The sequence below is a fragment of the Corapipo altera genome, unplaced genomic scaffold, assembly GCF_003945725.1.
Source record: "Corapipo altera isolate COAL_440 unplaced genomic scaffold, ASM394572v1 67, whole genome shotgun sequence".
Taxonomy (NCBI): domain Eukaryota; kingdom Metazoa; phylum Chordata; class Aves; order Passeriformes; family Pipridae; genus Corapipo; species Corapipo altera.
This window is the reverse complement of record NW_020884906.1, coordinates 9,148,360-9,165,697: the sequence shown is the minus strand read 5'-3', so window position 1 is coordinate 9,165,697 and position 17,338 is coordinate 9,148,360. Positions and strand designations below refer to the sequence as shown.

The window sequence follows — 17,338 nt, the reverse complement described above, 5'->3', positions numbered from 1 at the left end:
GACACTTCCCAGTGTCACCACCCTCCCTGACCCAGCAGGCTCCCAGGTTCACCATCATTTGCCTCTTCATTACTCTGCTCCCACCTACCCAGGGCAGGGTGGGACAGTCTCTGCAGGGGTAGCACCTGGGACATCCCCCAGCCAGTGCTGGAGATGGCTGGTGTTTCCATACCCCCTGGAAAAACCACGTTCCTAGCTCCCAGGCCCAGACAGAGAGGAAATGCATAAAGAAAGCTAATTGTGCGGCTCAGGTCGTTTTTAGTGGCCCTGCAAGTGACAGGTGCCTGTAGGAATCTGACCCTGGGTGTTGCCACGGGGGAGGAGGCAGCGGCCCAGTGCCACAACTGGTGCTGGATGGAGGTCAGCCCAGGTGGCATTTTGGATCAAAAGGCAGTTTTAGCATCAACACCTGCTTCTCAAATTGATCTAGAATTTCCTCTGACAACTGGAAGTGTTCGGGCAGCGCCAGGGCACGACCTCAGGCAGGGGCCAGGCACAATGGCTACTGGGGTCAGCAGAGAGCCATCACCTTCCTCTGCAGGGAGTTCCAGCTTTTCAGTATAATCGTGTTCAGAGTCAAAGTCACAACCTGGGAAGCTGCCTGGGACATTTTTGTAATTTTTTATTTTTGTTTACAACAAGGTGTTTTCCACTCTTATGCTACAATTTGAAGTTCTCAAATAAAACACTAAAACCATTTTGGCCCAGTTTTACACACTCCTCATTTCCCTGTTAATATCAGTTACTCACTATACCCAGCAACAAACTTCCCTCAGGGGTATTCCCGATGGATGTACAGATACTTCTGCTCCCCCTCAGCCACTGCCCAGGCCAGCTGCTGACCTGCAGGCATGGAATGAGGGCTTCTGTGGGATTTCCAGAACAGCATCTCCTCTGGCCCCACAGGAGCTGCTGCTGTGCTCAGATCAGCAGCACCAGGCAGATGCTTTTTCCAAACCTAAACGTGAAGTTTAATGTGGCAGTGGAAATTGGTGCCTGCCAAGAGGTCTCTGGTGCTGGGGTAGCAGCAAGCCTGAGCTTGGAGCTGTGAGCCCTGGGGGCTCCAGGAGCACTTCGTGGCTGGAGACATGTGCTTAGGGGCCCTCTGGAGGGCGTCACAAGCAGCAGGACACTGCCTGAAGATTTAGGCCAAAACCTACTTTGCCAACTTGTGTGTACTGCCAAATACTGTCATGATCTGAGCGTCCACGGGGACCCAAAGTATGACAACATACTCCAGTACAAAGCATAAGCATCAAACTCCCAGCTTTGCTCCTCCCATGGGATGCTGTGGGGACAGGCTGTTCTGAGCCTGGCTTCCTGCAGCACAGCTTCACAGGCCAGCCCTTGGCTGATCCAGGGCATTCCTTATCCACCCCAAACCGACAGCACCCAGGGCTGGGCATTGCACCATACACCATGATGCATAATTAAATATCCTATGATGCCTCCACCATGAGAGCAGGGCACAGGCTGCTTGGCCCTGGCTCTGCCCAGGGTGTGCAGGAGCTGGCACGTCCCAGGCACTCTGTTTCCTACTGGGAACAAGTATTTCTCTAACCAGCAAGAGCAGAGCACCTGTGCTGCTGTGGCCAGGGGAGGTGGAGAGAAGGGGCTAACGGGGGTGGTGGCTGAATCTGGCTCTGGTCCTGGCCTGACCCTGAGCTGGGGTTTGTAGCCAGCTGCTGTTGGGCCAGCATCAAATGCAAATATGAGGAAGTGGGAATTGCTTCATTTCCCACTCCCCTGAGTGAGCAGATCCATTTCCTCTATTTTTGCAGAGAAATAGCCCAATCCCCCAAAACAACAAAGTATCTCCAACCACAGCTTCCCTTCTAGCTAAATAATCAGAGAAGTAGAAAGCAGCAGAGAGCCTCAGCCCTTAGAGGAACCTATTCTCAGGTGGATGAAAAGCTGCAGCCCCTGTACCATGGCACCCCTGGCCCAGGGAAAGGCTCCTGGTCCTGAAGGTGAAGGTCTCAGTGATAAGACTTATCAGAACACCAATCTCTTGTGGTCTCTCATCTTCTATCCTGCATAGAGCAAGTAGCCAAGGCCCAGGCTGCACGTGCAAGCACCCAAGGCTCTGGATGTGGTATTACAGCCCCGAGTCACATCACATGGCCCCAGGTCCAGTGAGGCTCCTGCAATTTCCAAGCAGCCCATAATCCACAGTAGCCAGCCCTGCCACCAGGAGAGCCCCACAGCCACAACTGCTCACCACCAACCACCCCTGCAGCCTCAGGAGAGCTCTGGGTGCTATTCTGGTTGAGGAAATGTGCTTGGACTTTGCACACAGGAACTGCAACAGCAACAGAAAAATAACCTGCTGAAAAATGGGAGGAAAAGAGAAAATCACAAGTCATCAAGAACCAAGATGGCTTTTCACACTAGATTTGGCCCTGTAAGGCAGATTATCTGCCACTGCTATAGCAGCAAAAATATCTCGCAACAAAGAATTTACTGATTCCCTAATTACAGATATCAGGGGCTGAACTGCAGCAGGAAGCAGAGACCAGACATTACAGCAGGCATTACAGAACAGCCAATCTGAAGAGCACTACAGTCCCTTCAAGAGATCCAGTTTTATAGCATTCAACTGAAAAGAAATTACATTTCCAGAAACCGTGTGAAGGCACTTCAGTGTGGCAGAATCAAGACTGTGATTTTAGTACAGCTGTCTAGGCTAATTCACTTGAGGGCAAACACAAAACCAACACCATCCAGAGGATATTTAATGCAATCTGCTTTTAGGCCTGAATTGCACAACACGGAACTAACCACTCTCAGACATCATATTTCCCTTTCTATTATTCCAGCTATACCTTGGTATGAGCACAACCAGTTTAAAATGCCGTGGCAGACACGTCACATCCCACTCCTGACCCACGTGCACTCCCCATCCACGGCCCCTGAAACACTGCCCATCTTCAAGTACATCCCACACTCAGAAGAGAGAACTGCCACACCCACAAATGGACAGGAATCTCACATCTACTCCTTGCTCCTGGTCCCCTCAGCAACCCAAACTCCAGGTCAGGGCCTGACCATCTGCCTGTGCACTCCAACAGAGAGCTCCTATGTTTAATGGAGATAAGCATTTCACTATGGAATAAATAATTAGTATTTGAAATTACCTAGGAACTTGATTGGTATTTAGCCAGTACTGTCCTTAAAGGACATCTCTGAAAGCATGGAAACTTTAGTAAATGGATTCCTTTTACATTCATTCAGGGGTACCTGAGAATAATTTTTCAGCTTAAAAAAAAAATTAGCCTTCAATTATTTCTGGACAAAAAAGGGAAAAATTATTAATTTCTTGAGTCATGATTCCTGGAAATGCCATGTTGATCAATTTATTTTTACAAGGTGCACTATAAAACCCAAGTCCCTTGGAAGGGTTTTTCGGAGTCAGGGACACAAGTTTTGGAAGTGGCAGGGGAAACCACAGAGGAGGAAGTTCTCCACCAAGACAAACACAGCATCCAACACCCCAGACCTTAGAGCAGGCTGCAGATCCTCAGAGCTGCATAAAACTTTCCATGGATGTTCCTTCAGTAAAACATCACGTGATTACAGCAAATGTCAAGGCTGCCAAGTGTTACACAGGCTGTCTTGTACTCAGGTGTGGTGCAAGAAGTGCACACATCTGGCTACTTCTGCTTCCTCCTAAACGGTTCTTCTCCAGGAGTAACCACAGCTCTGAGAGCAGGCTACAGATGGTTAAAATTGCTTTGCTTTTTTTTTTTGGTTGTTCTAAAAATTAGCCAAAAGTTTCAAAGAATGGGAGGAAAACACCAAAAAAAAGCCCCTGTGTGGTTATCAGAAGTACCACTTCTGTCCTCCAGAATGGCACTGTCATCCTGGTGGATGACTCAGGACTGTCCCCAGCCCTTGTGTTGTGATCATCAACATCATCAAGTCTTTTGAGTCACACACAGAGCAGCTATAAAAACAAATCTGGTCCCTTGCCCTCTGCCAGCTGCAGAAGAGGACGAGCCCAAAATCCATGGAAAGAAAAGCCTGAGGAAAAGCAGCAAGGCAAATCCCATTCTGCACAAGTGTAAGGAGTGGAGGAGGAACAGGGATCCTCTTAAGGACTGCTGGTTTTAATAGGATCACAAAGTTGGTCTAACTTGTGAACTGCATCAGTTTAAATTCAAATTAAAGAGAACCTCTCCAAAATTCTGTGTTATGTCTCGGTATACACAGTTGTGTCCTCTCTTCTGCAAAGTACAAACTCAAAGAAGTTTGACAAGCTGGAACAAAGTCTAGTTCAGCCTTTTAGGAAGGCTTAGCCCATTTTAGAAACAGACATATCTGTACAGAAACGAATTCAAATGTATGGCCAGCTTAAACAGAGAAAATTATCTTCATTTTCCCAGTTTCCAACAACCAGTCTGCAGTTCTGAGCACAGCCAGGTCACCACCACCTTCCTAGTGACTGGAATATTCAGAGGAAATCAGATGCTTTTCTTCTTTTAGGAAGCTGCAGTAAATTGTCCGTGATTGATGTAGTATCCTGAGATACTGGTGTGTGAGACACTGTCCTAGACTGTGGGGTGCTCTGGGGTGTTTGAGGCCCACTGGCTGGGGTCTTGTAACCAGGAGTTCCTGTGTGGGCTGGGGAGGGGGTGTAGCTGGCTCGCAGGGCTTTGTCGGTGTATTTACTTGCAGTCCTGTTTACCAGTCTTTGCAAAGCTGGTGACATTGCTGGGCTTAGTCCTTTTGGAGTGAGGCTGAAATAGAATAAACAGTTTTAAAAGATTTTTACAGTAAAAAATCTACTTCTATCACAAAAATCATTATTGCCTCCACAGGTGAGCTCAGTATCCACTCCCCCCACCTGCAGAAATCATCCTGCCTGTAGGATGATATAGAGATACAGCCTGTATCTCTAGAGACAAGTGGTAGACAAACCTCCTACATCCCTCCCAAACCTGCCTCCATTGGCACTGCCTGACATTTGCTTTGAGCCTGTTCTGTCCTTCCCATGACCCAGCCACACAACTCTTACTGTGTCTCCTCTTTGCAATGAGGCAAGACATTGATCCACTGCTGGGTAGCTGTAGGGCAGAACAGCAGTGCTGACAAGAGGGGGTATCAGGGACAGCCACCAGCCACCTTCCCTCAGGGATTAAGTTTTTTAATATCTAAATTTTTAATTTCTAAAAACTTTCAGTCTGAGTGTACCTCTTCCTGCTTCCAGTATCCTTCCCTTCCACCATTCCTTCCTTTCTACATCTGCTGATTTAAATCCCATCATGATAACACCCATCCCCAGTTCTGCTGTCAAAACAGAAGTCTCACCTGGCCAAGTTTTCTGTCACTTTTCGAAGTGCCTCCTGCTTCTTTGCTCGGTTTTTAGCTGCCACTTCATTGGCCATCTTGAGTCCCAACCTCTCACGGCGCCCAGGCTCCAGGATCTGTAAAGGCATCACACAGTTCACTCATGAGTGCTGCGAAAATGAGTTAAAGCCCCTTCACAGCTGGATTCCAGTGTACAGGGATCTAAACCAGGGAGAGGCTGGGTCAGCCTGCACCTCTCTGCTGCTATAAAAAAAGCCAGAGAGGACACAGAGACCTTCAACCTGCCTTAGCAAGTAATAGAAATGGCAAAACCAGTCCAGCCAAGGAAGCAGCCATTACCTCTGGCATTTCCTCCTGCTGTCTCTCCTAGACAAACAATGTCACTTGTGTCTTGCCTGGCCTGTAGCCAGCCAGCTCTCAGGCAAACACAGACATTGCTAAACAGCAGGAGAACCAGTCAAAGGCTTTGGAGTCTGACAAAACAAGAGGCACATACAGCAAATTACACCTTTCTGAAACTCAAGAGTCTCAGCTCGCATTCAGTGACACCAGCAGGGGACAGGTACCACGCAGGGTTAGGTGCCATTAGCAAAGGCAGCATGTCTTTTCTACTCTCAATTGATACATCTGCCTCAGGCTGTGACAGCCAGAAGATCCAGACAGAGGGAAACCCTACAATTTCCACCCGTTCATACATTAAAATCAGAGAAATCGAGTGTCTCTTCAGCTTCCTCTGAAAGCCCCTCTGTCTGGGTCCATCATCAAATACAGAATCTCATTTTCCTTCCAACAGTGTGTATTGCACCTCAGGTACCTCCACCAAGTGTCTTTCGTGTGCATCCATGCCCACCTCCACCCTCCAAGCACAAACTAGATTATTAGTCTCAAGGACTGGGAACACCACCCAGAGATGTGTCACACTCCACAACAATGTTAATCTATTACTTACTGACTTGCCTTTCCCTTCTTAGTCCTCCCCACTAAAAAATGAATGGGATGTTGACTCCCTGACATGAAATACCTTGAAGGCTGGTCCAGGTGTTCTGTCCACATAGGGTGTTTCTGACCCTTCCAGACGCAAAGGGGTGCTCTCAATTTCACCCCATGTCATAAAAGGAGACTCATTCACACCTAAAAACAAATTTAAAGAGTCATGCCCATGCAAGACATTTGACTGTCCATTCACCACAAAAAAGAAGAGAGAAGCAAATTAGGAAATGCAGCAAATTCATCCACACACCAAGGAACCCCTCCACTGCAGAGGAAATCACAGCCAATGCAAACAGTAACGTGGTTCCCATTAAACTCCCTTACACCTTAAACTCCCAGGATTGTCTGTAGCTGTGTCACCCTCCCAGTTACAACAGCCAAGCACCGTCCTTTCTATGTGTTTATTTTTACATTTGGTGAGCTTTTGCCTAGTGACACTTTCACTTTTCTCTCTATAGCACTACTCTTCCCCTCTGCCACTGTATGAAAACTCCTTCAACATGGGGAACTCTTTAAATTAGGAAGAGGGGCAGAGGACTTAAAAACATGTTACAGCCAATTGTACCCTCCAGTCACCTTGGGGCCACCCTGTGCCAAACAGTGACTGTGCCTTGGCCAACAGCTGCAGAACAATTTCTAAGAGCCCGATTAAATCTCTGGCTAGAAAATCGCGCTGTCCAGCGCTTGGAAAAGGCACTGACAATGGATAAAGGAGGTGTGCTCCAAACGCCACCTACAGGCTTCCCGGAGGGAAAGCCCCAGTACGGTCAGTCTTCGGCATAATGACAAAAAAACAGAGAAACCAGCAGGGCTGGTGAAGAACAGCTATAAATTCAGTACCATGTTTCAACTGAAAGAAAAATAATCAGTCTGTTCTAACTGAAAGCATCCCGCAGCTACTGCATCTGAACCAAAGGAATCTAAAATACACAAGTGCATGCAAATAAAGGAAGAACCTAAAAAGACCTGGATGAAAACAGTGGGTCAGACTGTGAATGAAGTGAGATATGGCACATCCCTCTGAGCCAGGCTGAACCATCACTGAGTCAGGACACACTGACACGAATACTCCTCATTTTGAATAAGCACCTGAGCTTGTTGGAAGATTAGTGTTTGTGAAATTTTGAATTCTTATCTTTAAGCTCTAGAAAGGCATCACCCAGGGATAAAACAAGCAGCTGCAGCACTGCAGTTGCCAAGGGAGGCTCACCATGCCCCAGATGATTCCTGAGCAATGAATGGCACAGCAGCTGGCTCAGAGCCTTCAGTACAGTGTGACTTCCAGCAGTGGATTGGACTGAGATTTAAGCCCTGCATTGAGCTGCCATACATAGCACACAAAATGTCACCAGCTCATGAGATACACACAGATAGATACGCACAGATAGGCTTTACCTCCTTGTCTAACCCAGTAATGACACCCTGGTGTTGAACGAAGAGAGCATCAAAATAAGTGCATCTTAAAATAGAGAAATAAGAAAATTCTCTTACCAGGGGCAGGAGAGGGGGTAGCCACAAACCCATATCCATTCACTTTTGGAGACTCCTGGGGTATCAGTTCTTTCCCATCTGGTCCCACTTTGCCCTGTTTGTACTGAAATAAAAAAGACAAGGCCATTCACGTGGAGAAAGGTGTGAGTCAGCTGTACCCAGCACACACACACACAGCTCTCCTGGTGGATGAACCACACCAGAGGGCAGAGCAACAACCAGGTTTTAGTCAGAAGAAGTAAGATTATCCAACCTGAGCATTGAGGGCTGCAGCTTGCTGGAGCTGGGATTTGCTCACAGCTTGACTAAAAGGGTCCTTCACAAAGCGGGTGTTTCGATGGACAACTTCCCTGGGCTTCTTAAAGACATCACTCTCGTCAGGCACACCTTGAAAAGCAAAATGTCTTTTAAGAAAGGGCTCAGGCAACACCAGGCAGTTGCTCTAAAGCTCCTGATTAACATGGCACCTGCCACACATTCCCACACAACACATCAGCAATTTCAGTGTGTACCTCTAGCAACTTAAAACAACATTTGCACTAGATGCATGCTTTGTACCACCTGAAATCGAATTTTTAGTTTAAAGAAAAAAGTAAACAAGACTTTCTTTTCTCTACTTCACTGGTTTACAGAAATTACCAACTGCACACTTTATAGCCAAAAAAGAAAACTGCATTTACAAAATTATGTATTTTTCTATATAAGCCCAAGTAGCACTCTTTGAGCAGAAGCAAAGGATGAATAAAGATGACAACAAAGTGCTCATAAAGACAGACTTGGCTCCTGAAAACAAGTGCTTTTATAATAAGATAATGAGCTTTTCAGAGACAAATAGAACACGATCTAAGTTTGGAATCAGAGGCAATGGACCAAGAAAGTAAGAAAGAAAAGGAAAAAAAGAAAAAATTACTTTTTTAAAACAATTTTGCATATCTGAGCTTCACAGAAAAAAAAAAAAAACTTGTAAGAGCTGCTCAGTCACATATAGAAATGCTGTAAGCACTGTTTGGAGTCAACCCACCAGAACCAATGCCTTTCCCATGAGACCTGTGTGCCTCACCTGTTGGATAATACATGAGGGTGTTCCGAGCTGTGTATTCCCAGGTATCCAGTCCAGCCTTCACATTCTCCAGAGCTTGCTGCTCTGCTGAAGGAAGTGCCAGGTTTTCATTTTGTCGCTGAAAAGGCAATAGGAAAAAAATTTAAAAGGGTAGAAAAAAAAAAAAAAAAGAGGTCTGAAACAGCCTCCTGCAATCTTTTATTCAGGCAGACACATTTTGGAGAGGTCAACCACAGGCTCAGCCACCTGCCCTCGCACACTTTGCATCAGGTAAAGCACAAGCACTCTCTCTTTGGCAATTGGCATTTGAGAAACCATCCTGATCCCAGGTGAGCTTCCAAACAACCACTCCCTATGAAGCACACTATGCAAGGAAATGTAAGGTCTGACTAGAGTGCTGGCTGACAGCAAGACACAACTCCAGCACAAGACCAGCTCCAGTAGCTTCACCTTGACCTGAAACAACCTCTGTGCTTTGCAAGAGCTCTCCTGCTGCCTGCCTTTTAATTCTGGATGAAAGCATTCAAGATGTATAATGAGCCACAGAGGGCATTTTTACTGTAACAGACTCTGAGGGTTTACATTAGCTGGGATAAAAAAATAACATTCCCTCACAACAACAGCAGTTAACACTCGTGTCAGTGCCAAACTTCATTAAAGACACTGCAGTCCTCATCCATCACTGACACATCTGGCAGCACTGCCAGCTGCTGATGGTTAAGGATTGACAAGGCAGCCCCAGAACAGCTCTGGATCTGCCCCAGAGGCAGTTGAGGAGGACAGCACAGCCAGCCATGCTCACACAGTACTGTGCTGGGGCAGCTGAAGGGGTCAGGACTAGTAACAGAAAACTGAAATGAGACACGCAGTCTAACTACAAACAATAAAGGGCTGATGGACAAACACCAGGAACTGTTCTCAGCTGCTCACGGAGGAGACTGTCAAGGACAGCAATATCTGCACTCAGTGCAGTGCTTTGCAGTCTCAAAGCTTTAAGAGACAAATCCTCAGCAACTAAGTCAACACTGTTCTTACAGATGGGGAAAAAATAGGACTGCACAAAGAAGCAAAGAGCAGCCACAGGACTCAGGCTTAGCTCAGACTTAGTCATGATCAACCTATGCACCCACTATGCAAAACTGAGGTCTTTCTACTCTTATTCAATAATATGAGTGATTTAACAGCCCAATGCAACAGCCCCATGCTCAGAGCCAACAATTCTCATCAGTATTTATAGTAAGATCAGAAAACAGAAGGCAAGACAATATTCTGTTTATCAAGCAAGCAAGAAAGAGAGTGAACTGGCATTTCCCTGCCATGTCCCTCTGGAAGGGCAGCTCCTACCCGGGTGTACTCCTCCTCTGCACTGTACAGCCACGCGTGCTTGACCTTCTCCTTCTCCTTGGCCACCTCCATGATCTGCTCAAATGAAGCATTATCTTCACTCGTGTGCTTGGCCAGGAAGGTGTCCAGGCTGGGAAGGGCATCTTTATCATCTTTTTCTGCTTCTCCTAACAAGAGGAGGGAAAAAGCCTGAGAAAGGTTAATGCCTCCCTTTCTGTGAGAGCACTACATATAACTGCTAATCCTCCTGGCAGCGAGCCTTCCACAGACACACTGACAACTAACATGGAACTCGGTGAAACAAATATATTCACACGGGAATAAATCTTTTTTGGAACACATATAACCATCTTTTACATAAAATCTTTTATGGCCTTTATAGCTATTTGTTTCAGTGGTAAAGCACATAAGAGGACAGCTGCTAGCAGACATTTGTAACGTGCCCTACAGACAGCTCTGCCCCTACAGTCTTTGCTTACTGACAGGATTTATCTCAGGTGACACAGGAAAAATTTACTGCCTTTGAAGAGATCAGCTGAGTTAAGAATTTGCACAGCCACAAAGAGAATTCACACAGATGACGTAAAACATTAAATGTAAAACATTACATCAAGTTCAGCTTCAGAGGGATCATTTTCACCTACCAGAAGGTTAAAGGAAAACTGCTTAAACATGTTCTAAGTACCCAAAACCCTTAGAGGAGACAGAGCTCACAAGAATATTTTCCTGCTGCTGAAGAATTCAGCTAGAGAAACAACATTTTCCTACCTTCCTCTGAAGATTTGATGCCACCTTTGGATTTACTTCCCAGTGGAAGGCCACCTGGATGCACTTCTGGGGTTTCAAACGTGGCTGGGGTAACATCTATCACAGAAAATAAAGGTTCACTTGGTTACCAGAGCACATATCAGGAGCCTTGCTCTGAGGGTCATGTGCAAAACAAGTCACAGAAGGCACATCAAGAGGACAAATTAATTAAAAACTTGTGGAAAGACTCCAAAATACTGTATTCAATCCTGTCTAGATTTTCATCTCATCTAAGACATCATTTTTCTCCTCCTGGGAGAAATTCCCAGGAGAGCCACAGCCCAGTGTATTTGCCACCCCACCTCCTGCTTTTACCTTCAGAGGGAACAGCAGAACAATCCTAACCCAGCCCAGGGCCAGCACCTGCACTGGGGAGGAAGGGAAACCCCCTGGTGACATGTGTCCTTTGTCACAATAAAGCCACTTACTCAAACCCCACTGAGAGAGTTCAGCCAGGGGCTGGGCTTTAATATAAAACCCTGAAAGGGTAATATAAAATATATAAAAATATAAAATAGAAGTATAAAAACAAAGTATAAATTAGGAGTATAAAAATATGAAAGCAATATAAAACCCTGGAAGTGAAAGGAAAACACAGAACATTGGATGCCTGCTGTGGGAACCTCTGATAACCATGAGCTTCCAACACCTTTTGTCCCTAATACATGAAAATCTTACACATCTGTAGGTGCAACAAGAACCCCTAAAACTACAGTAAGGATTCAAAACACAGCTTAGGATTTCTGATAGTGTTAATATTGCACATCAGAGCACGTAACATTCCCCAGGGAGCAGGAACTTGGCAAAAGATGCCTTTAAGGAATAGTTATTCAAAAGCTGCTTTGTCCAAAACCCTTCCTTCAATAAGGAGTTATCAGATACCATCAAAGAGAGATTCAGCATCAGCCACCAGACAGTGGCTACTGCCCAATCCGGGACAGTAACTCTCATGCAATGTCAACCTTTAACCTTTTGGATAAGCACTGTCTCCACCAAGTTAGATAAAGCAGAGTAACAGTATCAGATACAAACTCCCGATGCCCCAGAGAGGCACTTCTTACAGGGTGCAGGTGTGTCCCTCGACGATTTGCTCAAGGAGGAGCCAAATTTGATGGCAATTTGCCTCATCTTCTCCAAGTCGCCGTTTTCCTCAGCCTCCAGATACTCCTTCTGCGCCCGCAGCTTCTCCACGTCGGGGAAGAAATCCCGCTGAATGATCTTCTCCAAGCTCTGCAAACAGAGGCGGCTGCTCAGCCACGCCGGGACACCCGGGAGCGCCGGCTGAGCTCGGGGCCGGCCGCGCACAGCCCCGGGCAGGACGGGCAGCCCGCGGGCCCCGCGCCGGTGGCGGAGCGCTCTCAGCTGCCGCCGCAGGCCCGGGGGGCGGCCACGGCGCTGTCCCGACCCGCAGCCGCGGTTACAGCGGGCAGCGGCCGCGGGCGGACCCGGCCGAGCCGACCCGAAGCGCTCGGCCCGGGCAGCGGCGGAGCGGGGCCTGCCGGGCCCGCCGCCTCACCTCGATGTAGGCGTCCTCGTCCAGGATCTTCTTCGCCTGCCTCGGCGCCGGCGACCTCGCCTCCTTGGCCGTCCCGGCGACGGGGCCCGCGGCGGCGGCGGGCAGCAGAGCGGCGGGGGAGGCCGCGGGCAGCGGCACCGGCAGCGCCTCCATCGCCTCGGACCCGGGGCCGCCGCGGCCTCTTCCTCCTCCGCCCCGCGACGTCACAGCTGCGCGCCACGGGGCGGCCCCAACGCCCGCGCGCGCCCCCTGCTGGACGGGAGGACCTGCCCGGTCCTGCTCCGGGACAAGGAATGGGCATGGGAGCTGGGATGGGAACTAGAATGGGAGCTGGGATGGGAACTAGAATGGGAGCTGGGATGGAAGCAGAAGGGGAATTGGGGTGGGAGCTGGGAGGGGAGCGGTATGGGAGCTGGGATGGGAACAGAAAGGGAACTGGGATAGGAGCAGAAATGGAACTGGAGTGGGAGCAGAAAGGGAACTGGGGTGGGAGCTGGGATGGGAGATGGGATGGGAACTAGAATGGGATCTGGGATGGGAGCAGAAAGGGAATTGGAGTGGGAGCTGGGATGGGAGCGGGATGGGAGCAGAAGGGTAACTGGGATGGGAGCAGTAAGGGAACTGACAAGGGAGCTGGAATGGGAGCAGACAGGGAACTGGGAGACGAGATGGGAACCAGGATGGGAGTTGGGATGAGGGCTGGGATGGGAGTTGGGATAAGAGCCAGGCGCGATTCCCCAGCACCCCCCACGGCCGCCTCAGGCCTCCTCAGAAAAACCCCAGGATCCCCGGACTTGGGAATGGGGAAGGTGTCCCTGGGGAGCAGGACCCCTCCCCAGCTGCTCGGGCAGAGGTGGCATTACAGTTCTATGGATCTTGGTGCTCTACAGGACGCGGGTTCTCTTTGTCCCTGCCAGGAACACGGACATGGCTCTCTCTGGCAGGACCTGGCTGCAGCACAGAGAGCTGAGCACTGGCTGTGCCAGCCCTCCCATCACAACTCATGGCTCATCCCTGTCTCAGGCTGTGGGGACAAACCCGGGTTTCTTTATTATGGAATGAATCACCTGTTCAGCAAGTGCCACCCCCAAAGCAACTCCAGATGCCACTGAGGTGCTGCAAATAAGAAACATTCATTTGCAGGATATTTTGCAAATTACAGCAGTAAACCAAGCACAAATACTATGGGTACAGAGCGCAGACAAGAAGGGGACTCTCTCCTCTTGAAGCACACACACTTAAAACTGGTACAGCTCTGTCCTCTGCACGGCGTGCCTGCCGAGTTATTTGCCAGGTGAACTAGGTTTGCAAGAGGGATGTGAAAGTGTCTGCTTTTACCTGTCCTCCTCCTCTGTGAATCACAGAGATTCCCTCTTGCTTCATTAGTGCCCCTCAGGTTACCCCCCCTGCAGAGCCCATCAGCCACGGGCAGCGGAGTGCAGCGGATGCTCTCAGTGTTGCTCTGCTGAGCTGCAGCACCCACAGAACCCACAGCACCCACAGCACTAACAGCTCTCCTCGGGGGGCTGCTTGGTGCCCTGCAGGATCAGTGCTGAGGCGCTCGCCCTCTTCTGGTGCCGCCACTTCGCCCGACGATTTTTAAACCAAACCTAGAAAAATGCAAAACAAGAAAAGGGCTTTTGCCTTTCGTGTGTTACTGGGGGAAGGGGCGGGGAGGCAGCTACGCTGCTGAGCTGAGCCATGTGAGCTTTAGGATACTGTAATACATTTCCTGATATGATCAGTCCCTCCACTACAATCCTGCTCAGATACAGGTAAGGGGCACAAGGGAGTTGGGCCCCTCCCCTGGCAAATTCAGAAGGCATGCAAAGCACATGAGTAAGGAATATACACTTGGGTGCAGGGGATGGGCAGAGCTGGGCATGTCTGTGTTAATACAGGTGGTTCTGGGAGAGAGGCATCGTGTCAGTGGGAGTGGATCCCAGAAAAAATCAGCCCAGCAGAACTGGTTTATATTCTTCCATTGTTTGCCATTCCCAAGTCCTGTTTTGTCAAGTACACAAGACTAGATTTCAAAATGAGGCCCTGGGTCTGCAGCTCCTGAAAAAGACAGCCCTGGTCTGTGTTCCTGGGGGACTGCAGGAAGCAGCACCCACCGAGTGGCAGGACCTCACCTCTACCCTCTCCTCCTTGAGGTGGATGCGGTTTGCCAGGTGCTCCCGGGTGACGACGTCCGGGTACTGGTTCTGGTGGAAAAGCGTCTCCAGGGCCTGCAGCTGCTCCTCGGTGAAGATGGTGCGGTGCCGGCGCGTCCGGCGCTGGATCTGGTGGAAAGTCTGCAGCTCGCTGGGGTTCTCCTGGGGACTCTTGCAGACCCTGACTGCCGAGTGGAAGAGCCTCATGGGCCAGGGGAGCCGGGCATCTGCAAGAGGACAGGGAGAGGGACAGTGCTGGAGTGGGAGGCTGGAACACCCGTCTTGCTCAAGGCAGCTCAGGCACAAGTTTCACCCGTGCATAGTGCAGTCACCTGGAGCGGGTGATGGGCTGAGTGGTCCCCACACAAGGGAGAGAAGAGCTTAGGGCATCGTTTGGGAGAAGGATGCAGGTGGGGAGCACTGGTTGGGTTTTCCTTGCTCACTTACCAGGTGCACTATGGCCAGCTCCAGAAAATGGCTGGAAACTCACAGCCTGGTGAGGAGCTGTTTTGGTCCTGACACGGGGGATTTCTGAACTTTCAAGATGCTCTTGAACTGCATTTTTAAGGGTTTGCTACTTTTTTTTACCCTAGATGCAGTAATTTTGTGAGATGTAGCCAAAACTCTTTTCCTTAAGGGACAAGTGAGGTTCTCCAGGGCTGGTGTTGTCAGGAAGCACAGGCACAGCTCTGCACGTGGGCAGCATGGCCATGGGGCCCCACACTTCACATCATCCTCTCAAGAGTTTCACACTAAACCAGTAATATCAGTAATAAACAGCACCTGCTGCTTTTCAGAGTCTGATAACATTGCAGATTGGATGCAATGGATTCCAACTGTTGGGAGTTCTGCTGAGAGCAGAGCTCAGCTCACTGGAGCTGGGGCCTGAGACCAGCGTGGCCAGATGCCACAGTGTCACTCAACACCCTGGTTTTCCCCCACACCCAGCACTATCACCAGCCCCCCTGTGAGCCCCACGCCACAAATCAAACCCAAACACTCACCCAGCCAACCCGGTGAGTCCTGCAGGGACCGGGTGTTTGTGTGAGAACAGCAGCAGCAGCCACAGCCTGCCCCTTCCAGCTCTTCCTCTTCCTCCTCCTCCTCCTCTTCCTCCTGCAGGGAGCTGGCTGGGATGGTCTCCAGCTCACATAGCCCTTTGGGTGTGCAGTCCAAGACGCTCCGTAGGCACAGTGGGACCAAGACCTGGGGGCTCTTCTCCACAGGGCTGGAGAGGATGTCCTCGATGCTGAACGGACACGGCTTCTTCAGGGCTCTCCTGCTGGGGTCGGCGTCTGGTGCTGGTTCTGAAGTCATCCTGTGCTGGGGAAACAGGCAGCCTGGGCTGAGGGGGTTTGCTCTGCCTGCACTAGCTTCGTAGTGGGGTCTCACAAGGAAAAGGACAGCTTATATGGCTTTTTAAATGGACTGCAAAACCATCCAGAACCACTGCTTTGTCTTGGCATTTCAAGTGACTGTCATTCTCGCAGCTGAGTTTTTATTTCATACACACGCACACTTTTCCTCCTTCTGACCCAGCTGCTTTATGACTGAAGCCACCCTAAATATATATAGAGAGAGATATAATCCCTTTGGAAAGAAAACCGTAAACCCCCCTGTGAATAAAATAAATTCTAACTAATCTTGGCAGCTTTGTGAAGGGTTAGTGTGGATCTAAGATTTAGCTAATCCCACAAAAATGACTGGAGAAGGAAATCTGATTTCTCCATCTCGGGTGTAGATTTGAGGTGGTTATGATCTCCATTGTGCTGCAGCCTCGGATCCAAGGAAGGGGGAGGATAGCTGTTCCCAGCCCGGAAATGGACCAGAGGATTAACTCCTTAAAAGAAGCAAATTATCCCTTTCTCTGGCCAAATGAAAGCTTTCCCATCAAAAGAGAGCTGTCATATCACACAATATGAGAGAGGAGAGAGTTCAGCTTAATAAAAAATCATTTTTTAATGACAGCACAGCCTTTGGCTGCGCCAGAACTCTCTGTGAAAGTTGATTTATTTTCTGCTGAAAGCAGAGAAATTGTGTTTTCCCTCCTTCCCTTTTCCCCCACCTCTGCTGCACTAATCACTCTGATAATGCAGATGCTTTGCATGTATCCAACATACTCTCTGTAAGGATTCAAAGCCCTTATTAAATTAGATTACTGGCAGCTCACAGCAGTTCTGCACCATAGCTTAGTGGCATGTAACCACCTCCTGCACAGCTGAGCTGTGCTCAGTGTCGGGAAGGGAAGGGGAGGACTGATGCTGCTGCCTCCATGTGCTCTCAGGCAGGCAGTGAAGTCCTGTGGTCAGTGAGTCCAGAGCAGCCAGGACAGCTGTCTGGGGCAGCCAAGCTTCCCCAAAAACAGTTCAATTCCCAGGCCCTGTCCAGCCAGTGAAACTGGGCTGAGGCTGCAGTCAGGAACAGTGACTCAGGACAGGAGGGGACGCTTTACAAGGGCAAACAGCAAGGCCTGGCAGAAATAAGTAGCTGGGAATAAAATGAAGAAGGTGTGATTGAGCTCAGGTTGCTTAGGAAAGTTTAAACCAAGTTCTCTTGCCCTCAGTGAGGCTTAAGCCAAGGTGAGTAGCCAGGCCTCAGGAGTTCACATGGGGAGCGCTCTCCCGCTCGGTGTTTCCTTGCAGGGGAGAGAAGTTACCAGTCTCT

At 49.2% G+C, this 17,338-nt stretch overlaps 2 protein-coding genes across 2 annotated transcripts; both read right to left on the bottom strand.

Annotated features, from left to right (window-relative positions):
- Positions 1-3,330: 3,330 nt before the first annotated feature.
- Positions 3,331-12,677, bottom strand: ESS2 (ess-2 splicing factor homolog). Its single transcript, XM_027652253.1, has 10 exons — positions 12,519-12,677; positions 12,064-12,232; positions 10,964-11,059; positions 10,196-10,362; positions 8,852-8,969; positions 8,045-8,178; positions 7,792-7,894; positions 6,332-6,441; positions 5,311-5,426; positions 3,331-4,739 (listed from the first exon to the last, which is right to left on the bottom strand). Exons 1-10 carry the CDS (start codon positions 12,669-12,671, stop codon positions 4,454-4,456), a joined length of 1,452 nt encoding a protein of 483 aa, XP_027508054.1. The 5' UTR covers positions 12,672-12,677; the 3' UTR covers positions 3,331-4,453.
- Positions 12,678-14,010: 1,333 nt separating this feature from the next.
- GSC2 (goosecoid homeobox 2) lies at positions 14,011-16,284 on the bottom strand. Its single transcript, XM_027652263.1, has 3 exons — positions 15,679-16,284; positions 14,654-14,901; positions 14,011-14,128 (listed from the first exon to the last, which is right to left on the bottom strand). Exons 1-3 carry the CDS (start codon positions 15,989-15,991, stop codon positions 14,024-14,026), a joined length of 666 nt encoding a protein of 221 aa, XP_027508064.1. The 5' UTR covers positions 15,992-16,284; the 3' UTR covers positions 14,011-14,023.
- Positions 16,285-17,338: the final 1,054 nt, after the last annotated feature.